Source organism: Athene cunicularia (genome assembly GCF_003259725.1).
Source record: "Athene cunicularia isolate RWA chromosome 1 unlocalized genomic scaffold, athCun1 chr1_part1, whole genome shotgun sequence".
In the NCBI taxonomy this organism is placed as follows: Eukaryota; Metazoa; Chordata; class Aves; order Strigiformes; family Strigidae; genus Athene; species Athene cunicularia.
In genome coordinates, this window is record NW_020799091.1 from 2,409,394 (window position 1) to 2,431,291 (window position 21,898).

The window sequence follows — 21,898 nt, forward strand, 5'->3', positions numbered from 1 at the left end:
CCTAGATTATTCTGTGATTCTTCCTCCACATTGACGACATGGGAGTAGAGAGACTTCGGGGGAGGTGGGTTGTTGGCCATCCAGTGCCAATGGTCTCCTCATGGGATATACATCTACCTGTTACCCCAGTCCATCCTACGCAGTCCACCCAGGGTGATGCCTCTCTCGCAGTTCAGATCGTGTTTAATTAAAGGCCTAACGGTCCCTTTGCACAGTTATTTAGTCGCTGCATCTCAGGGCATAGGGCTGGGACATGCTGGGTGATTTGGAGAAAGGTGGCTGGATGGCACAAAGCACCCCACAAGCTGTTTTAGCACCCGATCCTCAGCAGCAGAGACCTGTGGAGCAGCCAGCAAGGGGGTTAATTTGGGTTCACTTAAGCTCTGAGTGATGAACACTTGTGCTGCTCATCAGGCTGATAAATACTGTCGATTAACAGCTATGCTTTGCTCTTCTGCTCTGCAGAACTGAAGTGTTTTCATCTCTTCCAGATGAGAGGAGGCTGGGTGATGCTCTCAAAGGGTTGCTCTGATCAGCATGGGCCTTGGTTTAGCTCTCAGACACCTACTTTCCTTCAGCTAACTCTAGCAATTCATTAACAAGGGATGTGGCACCGCTCCTAAATTGATGCCCCACTGTATGTGATTGTATAATCCCTGGGATTTTGGATGTTTCTAGATTAGCTGCTTCCAATTAGCATTTATTGCAACTTCCTTGTCCTATCACATGTGATGATACCACAAGCATGTGGTTTCTCTGTGTCTCACCGGGAGCAATGAGTTAGGGCAGCTTGCTGAATGCATCTGCCCGCTGGATGGGGCACCCTTCATTTTACTACGGGTGGTGTTGGAGACAGTTGGGATTACATGGCACGCAGAACCTCATTTCTTTAGGAAACCAGGCTAGACGTTTCCACGCTAAGGTCACTAATGGTCAACATTTTGGAAAGGACATCGCATTTTGGGGAGAGAGAAGGACTGTATGTGGTTGTTAGGAATAAATACAGAGAAACTTTATGGAAGGAGCTTTGGAAGAAGGTCTGTGATTTAGTAAAGAGGAACAATGTAGAGCACCCCCTTCCCTCGTGCTTGCTATGGGACCAGGGTGAATTGACCTGCGTGGTGGAGGGATGAGGACCCGACCGAAGCGGTTGGTACCCAGTGACCAAATGTCAGGGGTGATGGAGCGGTGATGGAGAGGTGCTGCTCTCTCTCTGGGGGGCATTCAGGCAAAGGTTTCCTGCTGTCTTCTGGATTGCTAAATTCACATCTCTGCCCTGGAAGCTAGATGCTTGTCAAGACAGAATAATTAATCCAGGAACATGTGGCACTCTGCCAGGAGGCTTTTTTTTAATTAAAACCAGATCTGATAAAGCCTACCAATAAACTGGCGTCTCTGATGGAATCATGACATGTATGTCTGTAATTGAGGGCTGCATGGTGGGAGTGGTTTGTGTAGGGCTCAGCCCCCATAAAACCTGTGCACGCCCATCTTGCAGGGGATGTCTTCTCCTCCAAAGGCTGTTTTTTTTCCCAAATGAGTTACGAATTCACTAAAAGGTGGGACACCAGTTATCATCTCCTACATTTTCTGCTTTAGGGGTGTTTGGCCAGCTCTGGTGGAAATAGGCGGCCCAAGTCCAAGGGATCTGCAAGGTACACCCAAGCTTTGAGGAGTCTTCCATCTCTCCTCATCTGGATGCAGGATTTTCCTTGCCTGTTTAAACTGGTGATGGAACATGCTGATACCTCCTGGAGTGAGCCAGAGGTACTTCATGGGACTATAAATGTGGGGTCTAGTGATGTAGGACAGCCAGATCTGGGGGAAGTCACAGACAGAGGCTGGGTGGTTGTCTCCAGCCACAACTTTTTGGTCCTGCTGCCCAGATGCTGCAGAGGAGGATTGAGTGTCCCTGGCCAGACACTGCCCCATCTCACTCCCGCTCTGCCTGTCCTCCCAGGGCCGGTGGGGAAGGATGTTTTCCTCGGTGAAGCCATACGAGAACCAGCGCTACGCCTCCCTGAAGAAGGAGTGTCAGAGGCGGAAGCAGCTCTTTGAGGACCCGCTTTTCCCTGCCAACGACGACTCGCTGTTTTACAAGTCCAGGATCCAGGGCATCCAGTGGAAGCGGCCAAAAGTAAGTGTGCTTGTCCCCTTGCACCTCGCCACTGCTTCATCCCTGCTCTCAGACATCCCTGACAATGCACAGCGCATCCTTCGCCAAAGGTGCCAAGCCCCAGCCAACATCTGCTCTCCCCAGCAGGGTTTATTTGCCCACGCTCAGCATCGTGAGCCTCTGGGATGCCAGGGAGACCTGCTGCACCCAGGTCCAGGCTGTTCTGCCCCCTGTGTGGCTCAAGAGCAAAGAAGGCTTCTCTGTGACTCAGTTTCCCCATACATAAAACAGAGAGATGGTTTGCAGGCCAGGTTGGTGTTGGGTTCTCTTGTTAAGCCCGGTGGGTTCAGCAGGGCAAAGTGTTGTCTCTGAATACTCTTGGTGGTCCATTTGGAAAGGGAAAAGAAAATAAGCTTTGGGTAAATGAGGTGATTCTGGGGACTTTGAAAGGTAGGTGGTCTAACCCATCATAGAATCACACAATGGTTTGGAGTGGAAGAGACCTTAAAGCTCATCCAGTTCTAACCCCTCTGCCACAATAGGGCCACCTTCCACTAGCCCAGGTTGCCCAAAGCCCCGTCCAGCCTGGCCTTGAACCCTTCCAGGGAGGGGGCAGCCACAGCTTCTCTGGGCAGCCTGTGACAGGGCCTCACCCCCTCACAGGGAACAATTTCTTCTTTATATCTCATCTAAATCTACTCTCTCTCAGTTTAAAACTTTTACCCCTCATCCTATCCCTACACCCCCTGATGAGGAGTCCCTCCCCCCGTTCCTGCAGCCCCTTTCAGCCCTGGGGGGCCGCTCTAAGGTCTCCCCAGAGCCTTCTCTTCTCCAGCTGAACCCCCCAACTCTCCCAGCCTGTCCTCACAGGGGGTGCTCCAGCCCCCCCAGCATCTCCGTGGCCTCCTCTGGCCCCGCTGGAGCAGGTCCGTGTCCTTCTGCTGTTGGTGCCCCCGAGCTGGACCCAGCCCTGCAGGGGGGTCTCCCAGAGCGGAGCAGAGGGGGAGAATCCCCCCCTGGCCCTGTGCCCCCCCTGCTCTGGGTGCAGCCCAGCACACGGGGCCTTTCTGGGCTGCCAGCGTACGGTGCTGGCTCATAGTCATCCTTCCTCTTCTGTGCAAAGCCAGTGTCCTCTGCATGTCCTCTGCAAAAATCACGGTGTCCTCCACGCTGCTGTGTCTGACATGGAGGCAGGTTGTGGCAGGCTGGGAGTAACATTGCCTGTCCCCAGTGATGCCTGTCCCCCTTTTTCTATCCTCAGTGCCTGCCCAAAAGATGGACATCAGGGCCTGAGGGCACTATGTCTTGGGTAATTGTATGTCCTGGCATGGCCACCTGCTTGGATTTGACCATGAGGCCACTTCTCTGACCGCCATGAAACACAAGGCGTTCCAGGAAGCAACAATAATTGAAGGTGGGGAGAGGCAATATCACAGCATCTAACACACCCGGGTTCCCTTCCTTGCCTGTGGGGAGAAGTAGCCCTCGCTGCCCAGCCCATGCTGTTTCGCACACAGCTTGGTGGCATTTCAGCGTGGCAGGGTCGCCTGAGCTGTCGTTTGTCGTCTTTGTCCCCACCAGCAGCCCAGAAAATCAGCTGGCCTTTTGCAAGACAGTGCTGTGTCTGTCTGGGTGAGGGCGGTCTGGCGGGGTGGACAAAAAGGCTTTGTGTGAGGAGAGGGATGGAGCTGAACGGGCTCTTTCTGTGTGGCAGGAGGGGCTGGGCCCCCATCACCCCATCGGGCTCCTCGTGGGAGGAGGTCTGGCTTCCCTCTGCTCTGCCTGGATGCAGGGTTTGTGCAAAACTCTGTGTGTTTTCGTTTATTCCCCTTATCCACTGGAATGGAAAGATGCTCTGTGTACAGCTGCCTTCTGAAGACAGGGCCCACCATGCTTTGGTATCGCTGTGGGGGGCAACATGAACACACCTTGCACATCCCATTTATATAGCAGATAAGGTGATGCCTTTTTCTGAACAAATTTCTCTGGTACTAAAGGCTGTATTGACACTCCCTTGCTGGTGTGCATCCAGATACACACACTTTAATTCAGCCACATGTCTAAGGGTTGGATCCAACTATAGAGGGGCAAAGCGTGCTCGTCTTCTGCTGAGTATCTACGGCTCAGAGCTTTTCTCCATCTGCTTTTCTGGCTTTCAGCTCACGTGCAGCCCTTGGTGTTCAGGCATGTTGCATCCTCTCTTGCTTAGGAAGACTTGAGGTCATCCAGCAAGGTATCACCCTCTTGCTGCCTTGCTCTGGAGAGCATGAGGTCTTTCTAAGAAAGCTTTCTGGACCTCCTGGTCTTCACTTGCAAAGTGGCATGCTTATCTAGTCCAAGCCCATCCCTGCTGAAATTGGAGTGAATTCCAGCTCTTTCCAACCAGCCAGCTCTGCGGTTTCATAGAATCATAGAATAGTTTGGGTTAGAAGGGACCTTTAAAGGTAAAGCAGTTATCAGAGGATGGTTGAACAGGGATCTGTTCTGGCATGGGCTGGCAGTGGGGAGTGTGTGCTGGAAGCAGGTCCCACGTCCAAACAAGGTCCTGTGAGCTTAACTACACGTGGAGATGGTCCCTCTTACACTGTTTCTGCGCCAAACAAAGGGAACTTTGCCAGCAATTTCGGCACCGGAGGGAGTCTGTGCTGAGCAATAGCAGACTCCTTGATGCCACTGTCTGGTAGGATCATTTGATCAGACCTTTCTAGCTGCCTTGACCATAAAATCACCATAAAAAAAAAGAATTTGAGCTCACATCTGCCCTGGTTACTGCTGAAGTTCCCAGAAGCCTTCTCTCACTAAAGGACTTCTCCAGGTTCTTTCTTTCAGTTGTCCGTTTTGGCAAAAGTGACTGAATTCCACGGGGAGAACAACTGCTTTGTGCCAGCCAGCCCATGCAAAGCGACAGTTTTAGTTGCTGGACCCAATTCTGCCTGAATTCATAGCAGCTTTCTAAGGGGCAGAGCCCAGCAAAAGGTCCCAGCATCTTCTGCAAGAGAGCAAATGCACCTGGATGTTAGGGATCTTGATCTATCTCACCACTTCGCTGTGTGCAAGAGCAAATGGGAAACACCATCGGCTTCTCCAATTTAATGCAGTATTCAGTAGGGTCCAAAATGTCCGCAAAGTCCCAATCAACTGCTCTGCTTGTGTGGTAATTGCACGATACAGTTATTAAGCCACACTAAGCCCCTACAGCATCCTCTTTCTATTACAACCAACAATTTTTTTTTTCCTTAGGCAACCACATTTTATTCTTGTTTAGAAAAAACAAACAGAGGGATACTCTCAGCTTTTGGCACATGCTCTTCTGTGAGATTTCCTGACCCAGAAATGGAGTCTGCTGGTCCCAGGGACGCTGTCTGCAGGGAGGGGATGGTGCGTACACACCTCTCTTATCTCTCAGGGCCATGGCCATGGTTTGTTTTGGAGAGTTTCAGCTGCAACTGCCTGATAAAATGCAAGAGCTCATCATGCCTCCAGCCTTGCTGTGACAGCAGAGTGGGTGAAGAGTGGAAATAAAAGGCATCAGCTATTAAAAACAACTGTTTGCTTTCCCAGAAAGGCTGTCGCTTATGATCTATGCAGAGAAGTGATACATAGGAACTAACTTTTTCAAGCAAAGCACTTGTAAGTGAAAAGTAACTGTAGTGGGGTAGTGGGCATGAGCTTTGGCAGAGGCAGCATCTCATTCCCATGTATTTACATGACAATAATACAGACCTAAACAGTCCATCCCTTGTGTGTGCATCCCCTCCTTCTCAACCAGGACTTGGCATCATCCTTTCTGCTTCTCCACATGCTCCCAAAGCCCAAGGTTGCCTTGTGGGGAGGGGAAAAAAAAAAAAAAAAAAAAAAAAAAGGCAGTCTCTGCAGTGATCTCCCTCTTGCTTGAGATTTCTCTGGGCAGGGGCGAAAAGACAAGGCTGAAGGGACAGCTCATGAATAACCCTTCCCAGGTCAGGCTATTTTGCTTCAACTTCCTCCTGCATCTGGCGTTGCAGCATTTCCTGGAACGGGCTCAGCCTTATTCTTTCCAGAGGGGTGTCCTCCCTCCTCCCTCCCTTCCTCCCTGCTTTCCCCTGGCCTCCAGCCCTGCTCTGGATGCTGCCAGATCCTTGCAGAGGGAGCAGCTGTTTGAGCCCTCTAATCGGGCTTTGGCTTCAGGGGATGTTTGCCGGACATATTCGTCATGCAGCCCAGCAAAGCCAGAGAGCTAATTGCTGGGGTGTATTGGAGGGAGGGAAGCCACAGCATCAGCCTACGCTGGGAAGGGGGTCCTGAAGATCTTGGTTTTAGTGCATCCACTTAAAAATGAGACTGGATGCTCATTGCTGAGCCAAAGCAGACTTTGGAGCTGGCTAGGGGAGCATCAGTGGCTCTTTCTGGCAGTAACACTTGGCTGTTTCATTACAGATTAAACCTAGCGTTTTGGCCTAAGCCCAAATCCTACTTCCTCGCTCGAAACTCCTTCTCTCTCGCACTCTGCCTGCTCCCATAGGAAGGCAAGGGAGGTCTCTGTATTCAGGCAAGAAGTACCACCCGTAGAGAAAGTCTTAGCCTAGTCCTCAAACTCTGGGTTTGGCACTCCCCGTTTGAGACAGGAACGCTGGCAGTGCAGTGTGGGAGTTTTAGTCTGTGCATTGGTGAGCTGGTCCGGGCTTTTGGGAGGTAGGTAAATGGAGAAGGGTGGTACTGAGAAGCAGGGAAAGAGATGGATGAGATGCAGGCTGGAAGACAGAAATAAGGGGGATCTGGGGCACCTGGCCATGTCTGCTGATCCCCTGGGAAAAAAAAAAAACAGGGATGACCCAGGGCAGAAGGGACTCATCTACCCTGTGGGAAAACAGTTCATCTCTTCGAATCATCACTGTCCCGAACTCTCTTCTTGGGTCCAGGTCACTTCAAGTGGTGCCATGGGATTGGTACAGGGTTAAATTAGGTACCCCTGGGCCTTAGCAAGGGCATGCTTTCTCTCTGCAGCAAGGAGGGCCATCTGGTTCAGGTTCAGTCCACCAGGTGATGACCTGCAGCTGAGACTGGTCACTAGTCAGGACGAATTTGGGCATCACTGTGCTCCTGTGGGAAGCAAACGAAACCTGGTGCGAGGCTTACGCCACGCACAAATGTGATGTTGAACCATGTGGACTGCGTGCTCTGGTCCTTCAGCTCTTTCCAGGGAGCAAGGTTGAACCTGGGGAAGGTTTTTTTCCTCCCTGTCCTGGGAGGCAAACTGGGCTGCTGTATGCTGAGTGTTTCTCCGTCCAGAGCAGTGTCACACAGGACTTTGCAGAGGCGCCTCATGGTCTTCCGTAAGAGGCAGAGTGGTTGGGGCAGGAGATCCCAAAAATGCTTGAAGGGAACATGGTGGCAACTCAGTGCTGAGCTGCACCAAAGGTGCTGTGACAAGAGAGGCTGTGACAAAGCACAAGGGTTTCCAAGCAGGCTGTTGTCACAGTGACTGGGTGGCTCAAGGTGACGTGCGGTGATGGTTGAACCTGAGCTGCACCTCTGCACTGTGAGTTCAAGCCTGGCTGGTTGCAACCATCAGAGAAAAACTCTCTTGGATGTAATCTACACCCTCCTGTCTCCAGGAGAAGAGTTTTGCCCTCTGACTCTGTTTCTCAGTATTTTTATATCTCGTCAGTGTTTGCTTGCAAGTGCCGAGTTATCTCTGCAGGAATTGTCAAGGGAGGTTGTCACTGATTAAACAGCACGAAGGTAGATTCTTGCTCAATGGCAGTATTGTTTTATCTGGGTGCAGAGGCAATGTCATTTGGAGGGGAAAGTCTGAAAGTCAGAGTCAGTTTTGGAGAGATAGAGGCCAGGCATTTTGGGAAAAATCGTGGGAAGCAGGAGGTCTTAGGGCACTAGGGCCATGGCATTTTCAGCCCTACTGTGGCACTGGGGAGAGATGCCTCATTCACACCCCTGTGGTTTGTGGTTTTTGTCTTTTTTTTTTTTTTTTTCCAGACAGACAAGAGAACTCTTGGTTTAGAAACTGAGAAAGTATCATTTTTCAGTAGCTACTTCTCTGTCAGCCTCACATATATCTAGACTGACATGCGTATAGCGGTTTTGTCCATTATACCCATTGCCTCCTGAATTAGATGCTGTTGTGTTGGGAGGATGAGGAGATGTAGCAGGATGGGAGAGCATCTTTCAGATCCCCTTTTCCTTGTGTTATTAAGCACTTAGCTCCTTTCACTTGCTGAGTGAGGGTTATACAATCAATCCCCGCAGGGTTTTCCTGGAAGGGGAAAAGAGTCAATGAACTAATTCACTAAAAGCAGGACCGGCACTTGCCTGCCCGCAAATTTCTGCATTAAAAGGTCTTTTTCCCCAGTGTATAGCACAGGCTAGGAAGCTGGCAAAAACACAAGAGTGAAGATAATGGGGAAGAAAGAGATTAAGTTCTTGCAGTTCTTTGCTTCTCAGAGCTCACCTGAAGCAGATGAGAATTAAAATGGCAATGGTCAAGGAGCGATAACCTCCTGGTGCCCCTGTATCCCACTTGGACCTTCTTCTGCCAGAAACACTGACCTCTGGCACCTGTGTTGCAGGGATGTCTTTGCTCAGCTTTTTGCAGCTTTTTGGCCGGTCTCATTCAGTTTTGGTCCTGCTTAGAGGGTGCTTGAGGTTAGCACTGATGCTGTGGCTCCTCCGTGCTGCTGGATGGACTGAGGGACCGTCTGCTCTGAGCAGAGTCTGTCATCTGTCTGTGATCCATCATGGGAGTCGCAGTCCTTCCAGGCCTTTGCATTTCTCAGCTTTGGAATTTATGAGCTGCTCACCTGTTAATTTATCTGCTGTTTTCAGTAAAGCCTGGAACTGATTGCCAGTCTGGTCACTCCTTGCCAGGAGGGGATTTGGTCACCATTTAATGCAATCTCTGAATTAACCTTGCTTTTACATTTTTAAACCATTTGCAGGCTCCCCCCCCCATCCCTTTCCCTCAAGGATGGACAAGAGAAATTTTGTTACTGTTTATGCTTATTTTAAAAGGTCTCTCCTCTCATTAAACATGACCCTGACTGCGTTTCAGCAGATCTCGCTGGATCTTCATCATGGTGCCGGGCAAACACAGTGTCCCCCTTTGCCCCTTTGAGGATGGGGTGTGATAAGCTGCCCAGCGTGGGTACAGCTCACTGCAGCCTTTGATAAGAAATTAGCCTGCCAATTCTCTCTGACCTCGGCATCAGAAGGACACAGCCTTAAATGCAAAACCAACAGTAAAATCAGTGGTTTAGATTCATTGCCTGCTTCCTAATGCAACTGCGTGTTGTTGTCTGGAAATTACTGTGCTGGTGATGGGGAAGAGCATAACGATAGCAAAGGGTGTTGCAGGAAGGAGCCCTGGGCAGCTGCTGCCCTCTGAGCTCCATGGGAGGGAATGGTGTAAATCCTCCCGGATTTGGCTCTGGGCTACCAGAGGGGCACATTCAGTACAGAGCTAGTTACGCACTGGATCAGCCCAGGCTTTTAACCTTGGTGCAAAATGGGAGACGCCGCACTGCCTGTCAGCCCTAATTTTTGAGCCATCAGAGAGGATGGGATTTGGGGGTGATTTGCCTGTATTAAGGGCAGGCTTGGTCCTGCTGGAACAAACGTCCCTTGCAAAGTCCCCGTGCAAAGACTTGATCAGGCACAGTGCTGCCTCTTGCAGAAGGAAAATAAAGCATGACGTGCAGTAAAACCGAGGGCTGAGTCTGGCTGTTGCAAGAAGTGGTTAAAGAAAGAAACAAATAGGAACAAGCGTTGGTGGGAGGACAGCAGCTGGAGCCACGCTGACCCTGCGGTTGGAGCAGAAAAGATGTTTCCTTGGTCTGGCAAATTTGAAGCCAGAGGGGACCATTGTCGATGCGTCGGCTGGTTTCTGCGTAATGAGGGGTCATGGCACTTCCTTGAATTAACTCCCCGTTGAACTAAACTTGACCTGCTTCCTCTAAGCGACATCCAGTTTTGTTTTTCCAGGAGAGGAAAATCCAGCTTGGCTCTGGATCGCTTGCTTTAAAGACCAGTCCCAGCCTTCTTTATTTTTTTTTTTTTTTTAAGTGTGAATTGGCTTAGCTTCAGCATACAACCCTTGGATCTTGTGTGCATATTCTCTTGCTTCTGCATTTCTGTTCCCTTTAAATGTGTGGTAGCACTGTAATGCATGTGTGGTTGGGGCAGAGGGATACCTACACCTGTAAAGAAACAGGTGCAAGCCTTCTCTCCATCATCCTTCCTTCTTGCCTCGCTCAGCAGAGCCCGAACTCCTGTCCAGTCCAGGAGCATTAATGGGCTGACCAGGGATCAATAAATGCAGCTAGCGTCTGTCTTTGTGAACACTCCAGGGCAAGGGCTTGTCCTTTCCTTGCTGCCAAACAATTGATGCCATCTGAATTATTTGTACAGAGCATTAAATACTCCAAGTCATCCCTTTTTAAAATAAAACCCCGATGCATTTTGACAGTAAGTGCAATGACACTGTTTCTCCTCTGATAGATATAATTTAACACAGAGCCTGTGAAAATACTGCCCCAAAGCCCTGCAAAGAACACAAACCTGTTTATGAGGCAGACTGAAATGTGCAGTGCAGGGTGGGATTTTTGTCCTCGGCGAAGGCGCTCAGCCCAATGCAATCATCTAGACCTGTGTGTGCTGAAACGCTGTGCAGTGGGGGGGGGGGGGGAATTACTTGGGACTGTGCTGCCCTTCTGGACCATCCTACCCACGCTCCTGGCCATCTGTCCCCTACCAGTGTTCTGTCTCTCTGACATGTGCGGTGGTAGGGGGCTGGTGCTCAGCTCCCTGCTATGCCTGAGGCACCCCTAGACAAGACAAGTCTTGAACTGGGGCACTTGGAGAGGTGGAGGAGAATGAAAAACATCCCTGAGGAAGGACAGAGCCTTCAGGTGTTGGCAGTGCCCTGGAGCACAGCACAGGCACTTGGTAGTTGAGCTTGCCAAGACCAAGCCTGCACAGCGGGGTGCCAACCTGTGTCATCTGTTGACCCCTTCACATCCTCATCTGGATGCTCATCTCTGTGAAAATCCACCCCTCTTAGACTATCCTTCGGCATAGAAAGTGCAGCCAACAGCAGCACTCCAGGGTGATGTTCTTGTGGGAGTTTGCCGGATACTCTGGCTTCACCCCCTTTTTAGCCTGGGCTACTCAGGTGCCCTAAAAGCTATCAGTGCTTCAGCCACTGTTCCCAGTCCCTGTGAGGCAGGGACAAGCTGGCACCACTTCTCCACCCCTTGAGGTGTCTTGCTCAGATCTCACAAGGGTCCACAATGGTAAACTGAAGCATCTGTCCCCTTCAGGTGAGGGCTGAACCCAGTGTTGTCCAACAGGGCAAGAGACTGCATCTTGGGAGGGGTGACCTGTGTGTTCACAGCGAGACAAAACAAAGCCTCCCACATCTTCAATATTTCTGGATCTTTGGGAAGAAACCACAGCTCGGTGATACGCTCCTCCCAGTTGCCCTCCAAGAAGGAAAAGGCTGGACAAAACATCTTAATAGAGAGTGGTCACGGATGGTTAAAACTTGACTGTGGTCTGATACAAATACCACTGATAGAGGTTGTGTAAGAATTAGTCATGAAACACATAAACAGAGTGCTTTCTTAGCCCGCTATGGGGTAAACTGGCTAAAAGTCTAACCATACACATGTTTAGCTTGTATACAACCTGCGTAAACTATGTAGTAAGTTTGTGTGGAGACTCTGTGCTACCTATTGCTGGGAGAGCTTGTGCGTGTTCCTGTCTGGGGGCTGCTGCTGCTGTACGTGCATTGTTGTGTCTCTCAGTAAACCGGCAGCAAACTGAGCAGGAGTTGAAGGCTTCAAAGCCTTGTCTGGAAATGCTGAGTATTGCCTGTGTTACTGGGAAAGTCGAGCCATGTCAGGAGGAAATCACCGTAGGGGAAAGTGATGTTACCAAGGAGAGGTGCTTGAGTTTGACGTTTTTGTGAACTGCAGTTTCATGACTCAAGGCCATGTCTTCATGGGAAGATCCCCACTGGTTGTTAAATACAGGCTTCATCCTTTTTGGTGAATACCCCCTTGGAGGTGCCAGCCAGGGACAGTTAACTCTGGGTTCTTATGGCCAAAACTGCTGCCAAATTCCTCTCCCATTTCCTTCTCTCAACAGTGGGAGGAGCTTGGCCTTTTCCTGGCGGCTGAATCATTTTCTCTAAATAATGCCCCTTTTTGTCCCTTCTCACAGCTAACAGAAGCTCATAAGCCTGGATTTCTAGAGAGTGGTTTTCTCATAAAGTGGGTTTCTCTGTAAAGCTACACCCAGGGTATGAATAACCAGAATAGGTGTGGCATGGAAGTAATTTATTTACATGGCTTAAACTCATGATAACTTCTTCATTGTCATTGCTTAGTCAGGGATTAACTTGGACTGTTGTGGGGTCAAATCCTGGTCTTGGATCAAGATGCTGCTGTGCTATAAATATGACACCATCACAAACCAAAGGGCAGTTTCTCACCCTGGAACAGTGTGGCTCAAGGGCATGTGGGAGGTATCCCCGTGGAAAAGTAAAGAGGTTTTGATCTGAGATATGCACAGTGGAGGGCGGAGGTAATTTTCCTTTGCAGCTTCGGGTTATTTCTTTTCCCATTAATAACTTGACTCTTAGGATAATAACAGAACAAAACAAACCCTGCGTGATTTAGATTCCTAAATCCAGTTTTAGAAAATTGGCTTTTGGTGAGACACAGGAATTGGGATTCAGGCAGGGCAGCGTTCAGCAGGCATGAGTGCCAAACCTGAATTATGTTACTTGGAGGCAGAAACAGCGCAGCTGAGCTTGTGACCACATCAGCTTGCTCCAGGATTTCCTAATAGCTCTGTGTTGAGTGGGTGGTTTTGGACCATTCCTCCCAAAATATTGTGGTTTCTCACAGCAGGGTTTACTTCAGTAGGTTCCTCTCCACCAACACATACCCACCACCATGTCCTCCAGGGTGGGGACTGATGGCTCAGAAGTGGTGCAAGCTATGGAACATCTTCATGGCTCATGCCTGTGGTTCACAGTCCCTCACTTCTACCAACATGACTGTGAGCAAGAACAAGTTTGGGGCCTGATGCAGAGAGTTTCGAGCCAAAGCAGTTCCTTTGGTTGAGGTTAGACTCCACAACCAGAAGTGCTGGCACAACTGAGGATGCAACGTGCCACATTGAGAGGACAGGCTTTGGTGGGTGGGTGTATTTTAAACCCATGATGCTGCCAAACCAGGGTTGTTCCTCGCCCTGCAAGTCCTTAACAGTATCCCGAGGGAGCTTGGTCAAAGGACATCCGTAGGAGAGCTCAAGACTGGGGTATGATGTAGGATGGGGGGACTTGGGAGAAAGTGACCAGCAGCACTGTTGTGAATCCGAGAGGTATATCTGTCACAGGGTGTTAAAGTTAGAACAGCCATGGGAGCTTATTTTTGTTTCTCCTCCACTTCTCTGGTGTAGCTCCTTAGAGCCCAGATTTAAGGGAAGGAGACCAGGTGCAGACATCTGAGAGCTGCTGCGTTTGCTCAGCGTCTTCTCCTTCAATCCATAAGACTGTAGTTGTGTGCACTTGCAAGGGTCAGGCTGGCTCAGGTGATGCTGCATGAAAAGGAGCCAGGTGACATCATTTCCATAAAAGTATGACAGGCTTGTGTGGTGACCAGACTGCTGGGACTTGAAAACACTTTTGCCCCTGGATGGGATAACCTGGGGCATGTCCTCTTACCACTCTGAGCATCCCTCTCCCCAGATTGTCTGTGAGGCGTGTGAAGACCTTCCTGCTTCAGTGCTGAGATCTGCAGATCTCAGGGCTGTCAGGATCCAGGGATTATTTTTTTCTTAGTGGCTCTGCAACCAGACACATCAAAACAACTCACTGTCAGAGAGGCAATTTAGGGAGATCTGCATCTGAATGCATGGAGATGCTAAAAACCAGGGTGTGGTGGCCTCTGCATCAGTCTTGGCTGGGTAGAGACCAAAGAAGTCCTGGGCTGAGTAATGGTGAGGCTCTCCAAGAGTGCGGGTGGGAGGAACGGGAACGGTGGGTCTGAGGTCTCTGCACTGGTTCCAGTCTCCTTCCCATCCTTCTCCCTCTCGGTCTGCTCCTGGGGAGGTGCAGTGCTCTCACAGCATGTTGCATCTCTCCCCATCTCATTGCTTTAGCAGAAACTTCTTTGGTGCCTTCGTACTTTGGACACCCGGAAGATAAAACCGCAGAGGGACCTGTCAAGGCTGCTAAACCGGCACATTGTCCTTTAGATCTTATTTTCCACTGTCCCCGCTCTTCCTGGTGCCAAAACAAACATCACAGTGTGGTGCTGAGGTACACAAGCAGAGTCGTGGGCTTGGGTGGGGGAGTGTATTTTTTTGACGCTTCCCTTTACAAACGAGTCCTGTTTGCTGTGGGTGGAGTGTCCGACGCCCTTTACATGGTGTGAGAGCTGATAGCAGGTACAAATGTGTATACACTGAGACATTCTGGGTGGATTAGCGTTAGGGATGACTGACTGAGGCAACACAAACCTGCGCAGTTTTATAGAGTATAGGTATTGCCAACCAAACCTGTCCTTTGATGTATGTGAAACTGAGCCACTGAGGATAGAATTTTTAGTAGAGCCCGTAGCAATAGGACACGGGGTAATGGTTTTAAATTAAAAGAGGGTAGACTCAAACTAGCTTTAAGGAAGAAATTTTTTATTCTGAGGGTGGTGAAACACTGGCACAGGTTGCCCAGAGAGGTGGTAGATGCCTCATCCCTGGAAATATTCAAGGTCAGGTTGGACGGGGCTCTGAGCAACCTGGTCTGGTTGAAGATGTCCCTGCCCATGGCAGGGGGTGGGACTAGATGGTCTTTAAATGTCCCTTCTGACCCAAACCGTTCTGTGATTCTATGATTCTGGAATAATCCTCCTGAAAACATAGAACCCTGTTTTTCTAAACTCACCCTATTTCCCTACCCTGGTGCAAAATTTTTTTAATTGCCCTTTTTGCAAAATCACATTCCCAATGCAGGTACCTGCAGCAAGGCAGCACGGGGACCTTTGTGTCAGCTGCGTCACCGTTGCTCTCTGTGCTTGGACGCCTCTTGCTCTCTTGGCTGCGTGAGTGACATTTAAGATACAGGATCCTTTTGGTTCCCCGTTGCCCAGGAGGAGGGGGGAAGAGCAGCCACGTTAATAGATTATCTTGCTGATTTTGCAAGTCTGAGTGAAAGCATTGTTCCTCAAACAGCCGGGCTCTGCGATGCAATTAGACTAGTCTGCTCCTTGCAAAATCTTGTTAGTAAAAAATGGTCCTGGCATGCAGCAGATGTTTTATGTCACATGGTTATTCCCCCCCACCCCACCCCTTAGTTTTGTCCCTCCCCACAGCTGTCTTGACAAAATCCAGATCCCCAGTGGATTGAAAGCTCAGAAATCTGCACTGGGAAACATTTATGATAAAAACAGTCACCAATTCTAAAGGCAATTAGAGGGTGATTTGCTCATTACTACCCTGGGTGGAATTGAACTAACTGGAGAAGATGAGGGTGATATTTTCTGGTTTAAATGCATTTGGAGTGAAATCATGTGTGTTGGGGGAAAGAGTGCCAAAGGGGAGAGCAGAGGAAGAGCCCACATACTTTTTGGTGGGAAGCGAAATTACACCACCAAGTGCAAGGTAATTGCACTGACTGAGCCTTTTTTTTTTTTTTTTTTTTTTCCTTAATGGACTTCAATAACCCAAAGCCAGAGGGAGCAAACTGGCCCATTCTGGGCTCCCATAAGCCAGACCTGGCGCCTCTGCAATCAGCCTCTCATCAGCAGGGACCTCAAAGTCCTCTCCCAGCCCCAGCTCTGATTTCCACCTCTGCCCCACATCCCTTGCAGGCAGAAGAATGTAGGAAGGCGTATATGAACCACCAGAACTTTGAATCATTAGTTTGGCCCTCCCTGTGTTATCAGGCTGTATCTTTCCGTAGGACCATCTGCACAGGCTTTCTTTAAATTGTATTTTGTTGCCTGAAGCTCAGTGGCCATTTCAGAGAGGGCAGATCATCTATGATGGTGCTTAGCATCCTTGGGATCCTTCAAGACAAGTTCTCCTTGTGGTAAAGACCCATGGATGGCTCTCTTGGCCAAGGCAGAGTTAAGAGCAACACATCGAGGCCATAGCTTGCCTGCAACCACAGCTTTTGGCTTTCCCCTGCCCTTCCTTGCTGTTTGCCATCTGTGTCCAGACTAGGAACAGCCACAATCCAGGGTCTGGCTGTGATGTGATGAGGGACAGGATGGACTCACTGTTTGCTGAAGCCTTGGGTGCCACGGGGCAGTTTGAGCTGGTTTTGTGGTGGCTGATGCCTGAACCCACGCTCTGGGTGTGTGTGGGTGTGCATGTTTGAGTGCTGCCCTCTTCTCTCGGTTCTGGTGCTGAGAGGGTGATGTGGTGCTTGTCTTTTGGCGAAGTGCCTGCCTGGGTCAATATTTTTGCTCATCTGGTTTCTGTCTGCTGCACGGAGGGAGGGGAGGCAACCAAGGTGATGACCTCCTATGATCAGAGCATCTCTGCTTCTCTCCTCCCCTTGCACATAGGAACACGAGGCCCTGTAATTCAGTCGGGCTGCAGAACAAGCTCTTTATCTCTTTCAGCTGTGTCCGCAGGAAAAGGAAAACTAGATTCAGTGTTTTTCTTGGCTCTTTTTGACCTAGTTCCCGCTGGTCTGTAATTCATCACCCACCTCTGCATGTGGGCATGGTGCTTCATGGCTCTGAGTGTGCTTTGCACCCTGAAGGTGCTGCATCACACACCAGGGCCCCACTGGACTCCGTGCAATCCTGGGGGCATTGCAGCCTTGCTGAAGCAGTGCCTTGGCCACTTGTTCCCACCTCAGTACAGGCAGAGCACCCAGGGAATGTCATCCCTGTGGACTGAAGGTCACGCAGTCTAGACCAGTGCCAAAATGTGTGAGTGGGAGCTCAGCAGCTTCAGTGAGGACTGAAGAATCCAAGTAATTTAATATTGGGAAGCTCCAGTCTAAGAGATTTGGGAAACCTTCTCAGGAGGTTTTGCTGGGAAGACTGACCCATGGATGAGTCTTAACTTGTTGAGCTCAGTTCTGCAGCATTAGAGCAAGGAAGCAATGCTGCCCTGCCCTGTGCGAGTGCAGCAAAGGGCTCTGAAGAGCATTAAGGGGTTGGAGCATCTGACACGAGGAGAGGCTGAGAGAACTGGGACTCTTCAGTCTGGAGAAGAGAAGGCTCAGGGAGATCTTAACAATGTGTATAAATACCTGATAGCAGAGAATGGAAAAGACAGAGCCAGACTTCTCAGTGATGCCCAATGACAGGATGAGAGACAGTGAGCATGAAGTGAAAAACATGAAATTCCATTTAACCATGAGAAAAAGGCTTTTTTACTGTGAGGGTGATCCAAACACTGGCACAGGTTTCCCAGAGAGATTGTGGAGTTTCCATCCCTGGAGATACTCAAAACCTGAAAGCTGTCCTGAGCAATCTGCTCTAGCTGACCCTGTTTTGAGTAGGTGGGATGGTCTGGATGATCTCCAGAAGTTCCTTCTAACTGCATTGATTTGGTGATTCTGTGCTTTAGGATCATTAGGAGCCCACTGGGATGGAGCTCAGTCTCAGGGCTTGAGGGTGTGATCCTTCTGCTGGGATCATGGCAGCCCCTCTCTGCCCTTCAGGGTGGACACCTGGGAAGACTCACTGAGCATTTTGGGATTTGCACAAGTTCTGTGCAGAGCTAACGTGGTGTTTCCTTCCAGCCAGGCCTGTATGTTGTGCTGGGCTGATCCTCGTGCAAAGCATCACTCCTTCTCCGAGGCCTGATGCATCTCCAGGCACCAGGCATGCGAGATCCCGGGTCAAGGGAGAGGCTGTCACTCCCTGCCACAGCAGAGGATTGTGGCATTTAGCAACCTTTATCCTAGGAAGCTTCCAATTCAGCTGCAAACTGCCACGGGGTTTTCACATTACGAGGGAAAGAGGTTTAAATAAAAAGTCCATGGGCTGCTAAGCTTTAGAGCAAGTGTGTGCTTTCAGCCACAACCACGCTGGACCAAAAGCACCTTGAAACACCACATCCGAGTGTGCACCTGAATGGGAAACGCCTACTGCAGGGTCTGAAGAGCTGCCTGAATGAATCCTTCAAGAACGCTATGCCCTTAGGGATCCATCTGCATTAGTGGGAAGAGAAGCTGAGAATTGTGAGGATTCTCGTGAGAACTGTGTTTTGCAAAGGGAGCCTGCTCTGGCATGAGTGTTTCCAGCTGTGGCATCTTTGACGCTGCCACGGTTCCAAGAGAGTCGGGTCTTACGAGCTGCACCCTCATCTGTGCCAGGGCAGGCTGCTCTTCTGATGAGTACATAGGGCTTCCCTCTATTAAAATGATCAACCACAGGGTTTTAATTGGCAGATTCTTTCCGGGTGATGGGGAAATCACAGATAAGTGGCATCTCTGCTCTTCGGAAAGGTCCCTGAGCATCTGACACCCTCTACCTAATTTCTGTCCAGCAGGATATGTTTGTCATGCTTTCACGTTCTCCCCTGTCTACATAATACCAAGTGACTCCTTTTTTGTACGCTGCAGATACACCCAAGGGTAGAAAGGGCAGCTGTGGTCCTCAAACAGGACAAACACGATGCCTCTGCCCCACTGAGCAGGATCACTAAGAGCTGATCTTGCAGACATCCCCATCACCAGCGGACAGGACGGTCGCATCCCCTGCTGCTGGGTGCTTCCTCGGTGGTATGAAACAGGAATGAAACCCCACTGCTTCTCTCCCAGCCCTGTCTGCACTCAGCCATGCTAAGTGCATGTGGTTCTTCCCTTTGGTGGCTGTCAGCTTGCCTCCCTCTAGCGCTTATTGCAACCTCCTGCAACTGGAAGGGAATTAGTCCTCTCCCTTGGGTTTGGTCGCTGCCCGGTTTGTGTCTGGATGGAGCTCAGGTTATTTTTCAGGTCTGTGGTGCTGGCTGGGTTAGGTGGGGATAGCAGGAGGTGCTTACAAAGCAGCGATTCTTTTTCTCCCCACGATGGGCAGAGTCACTGCAAGTCCTCGTGTGCAAAGTTTTGAGGGAACATGTTATTCTGGGTGCAGCCAGCCTGAAAAACTGGAAGGTGTGGGGGGAGAAGGAAAATCTGCTTTTACTTTCCCCCCTTGCAATTAAATGTAATAACAAAGGGGAAAAGATTCTTCCAGCTCTTAGTCAGGCTTCTAGCCTCCAGCTGGACATGACCTTCCAAACTGGACTGATCAAAAAAAAAAAAAAAAAAAAAAAAAAAGAAGCAGTGTGTCACATGAAACTTGCTTAACACCCTCTGTTATTTAAGTGCTTTCTTGGCCAGGCTCTGAATGGGAGTGAGAAGAGAGGAGGGCAGCCTGGCAGAAGCCGGGCAGAGGAGAGGCGATGTGCTTGGTGCCTGAGTACGGATGAGCTCACCTCCTCCCTAAATTTCTCCATTCGTGGTGCCTGTGCAGAATCCCCCGTGCTGGTTCTGCTATCAGCCTGACATTTAATCCTCCTGGCCTGGCTGCAGAGCTTTTGGCTCACTGAATTTTCTCCATCTGCTGTGCTAAAATCTGGAAGGACAGACGTCCTAGGTGAGGACACTTGGCTTCTTGCAACCAAGTCTGAGCCCTCAATCTGCGCTGGGCTTTCCTGGGTGAACTCTCTGATTTAGACACTGAGATTCTTCTTCTAAATGCCTGGCTTTGCCCTTCTGTTTTTGGTTTTTGTTTTTGGGTTTTTTTGGTGGTAGATCCACAAGTTCCAGTATGGAGACAGTGGGTTTGGGTGATGCTCTTACACTCTCCAGAGCAAAATAAGAGGGAGAGAAGCTGATAAAGCACTCACAGAGTAAAGAGAGCTGAAGGACTTATGAGAAATAACAAAAAGTCAGCTTAGAAGATGGGATAGGCACTAGGGCTGTAGTGATGTGAAAACATACCATTATCACCAGCAAAGCTGTGCTGGTGCTGGCACAGAATAGGGAGTAAGTCTGGTGTCACTTCAGCAGTGATGTCCTGGTGAGAGCGAGGGGGTCCTTCTGCCACCAGCATCTTGAGTGAGGCCAACAGAAAACTGCAGATGGGATTTAAATGGAGCCTGGGGAAGAGAGAAAGAGATTTTCCTTTGCCAGGAAGTTTTGTTCCTGATTTTCTTGTCTCCTCGCTTATCCCGTGTGTCTGTTTCTCTCCTGTCCCACAGGAAATCTGCAACGATCCACATCTCTTTGTGGACGGGATCAGCTCCCATGACTTACACCAGGGCCAGGTTGGGAACTGCTGGTTTGTGGCTGCCTGCTCCTCCCTGGCATCCCGGGAATCTCTGTGGCAGAAGGTAAGCAGGTCCCAACGCCTGGGGAAAGCCTGTCTTCAACACCTTGGCTGCGTGTTCTGTTTGTTGGGCTCAAAAACTAGTTCTTGTGGGATGCCTCAGGTCCTGAAAAACTGTTCAAAAACCTCCCTTAAAGGACTATCTTTCAAGGGGAGTTAGTCATAATGACTACCATCACATCACACTCAAGCCAAATCCTTGGCTGGTTTCTCCTTAACCAAGTGGATCAAGTCCCGCCTGTTCTTCAAATCCCAAATCTGACCCTCCCCACTCCAAAATAACCTAAAAAACCAACAAGAAGAACAAAATTCTGGATGCTCAGCTGCAACATGTGGCCCTGTTTCCCTAGTTCCCATGGTGTAACCTCTCTTTGGTTGCCGGAGCAGGTAGAGTGATTTGAGGCTATTAGCATCTCTCCCAAGCCACTGCTTGCCCAAAGCATCCATCCCTGGCATGCCCCAGGGCTGGGTTGCACCATGTAGCAGTGCTCCTTCAAGTGTGGGGTACAAAGGGAGTCTGTTGTGGGCCAGAAAACCACCAAGGAGCTGCACCAGAGCAAGGGTCTGCAGACCTGGGAAGCAGCCACAGGGGTACGGGGGGGAAGGAGATGCTCAGTGCCACATCCTTGAACAGTCTGGGCCTGTCTCCACCGTATCCTCAGCTACAAAAGGAATCAGTCCTGTGAAAGCCAAGGCAGGGGGGACTTCAGACCTTGGTACAGGCATGCCTCGTCATAAAACAAGAGACCAGCAAGCTGCAATCACCTTTTCATAGATTTTACTGCAAAAGGCAGCCACCAAAGTCCTACAGGGTGAGCACAGCATCACCTGCTTCACCTGCAACCTTCTACTGCAATGGACCCCAAAGGGGTTCCTCCACCCTACTTATGCCTTTGCATCTGCTCTGCCTGCTGTGCTACTTCCAGTCTCTACTGTGTGGGGGTTTTATGATCACCAACACTAAGCTCAGGAATTTGTGTTTGTTGCAGCATCCCTGCTTTCTGTTAAAATCGAGGTTTTTCTTTATCAGGGAACAGGCTAGCAGCTGTTGGTTTCTGAGTAAGCAGTAAGGTTTCCTCCCATCGTGGCTGTGGTGACTGTTGTAGCTGTTACAGGTGTGGTGCAAAGGGTTGCTTAGCTTGTTCCCCAGCATCGATCTCTCCCAGGGGTGAGCAGGAGAGTTGTCTTCCCTCCTCACCACCCGCTTCCAGCCCTGCCCTGGGACGTGCCAACCGAACAGAAGCCGGGTCCCTTTGGACACCTCATTATTTCAGTTTGCCAATGGCACTGCTTTTCCTCCCCTGGCAATTTGGCTGTGGGTGTTTATGGCTTCTCATTTTCCATGCCCTTAACTCTCAGAAGCTCTTCTTTACCTGACTCCTCTTTCTTTTAGAAAGGTTTGTTTTCTGACAAAAGCACAAGCTGCAGACCTCTCCCCCAGCCT

At 49.9% G+C, this 21,898-nt stretch overlaps 1 protein-coding gene across 2 annotated transcripts in view; it reads left to right on the plus strand.

Moving 5' to 3' along the window:
- CAPN5 (calpain 5) overlaps positions 1-21,898 on the plus strand; it is a 58,850-nt gene that overhangs the window by 14,482 nt on the left and 22,470 nt on the right. For both annotated transcript variants that reach the window (XM_026848774.1, XM_026848782.1), the window contains exons 2-3: positions 1,961-2,137; positions 20,327-20,458. In XM_026848774.1, the coding sequence (XP_026704575.1) occupies positions 1,976-2,137; positions 20,327-20,458 (294 nt within the window). In that variant the 5' untranslated portion in view covers positions 1,961-1,975. The remainder of the gene's footprint in view (positions 1-1,960; positions 2,138-20,326; positions 20,459-21,898) is intronic.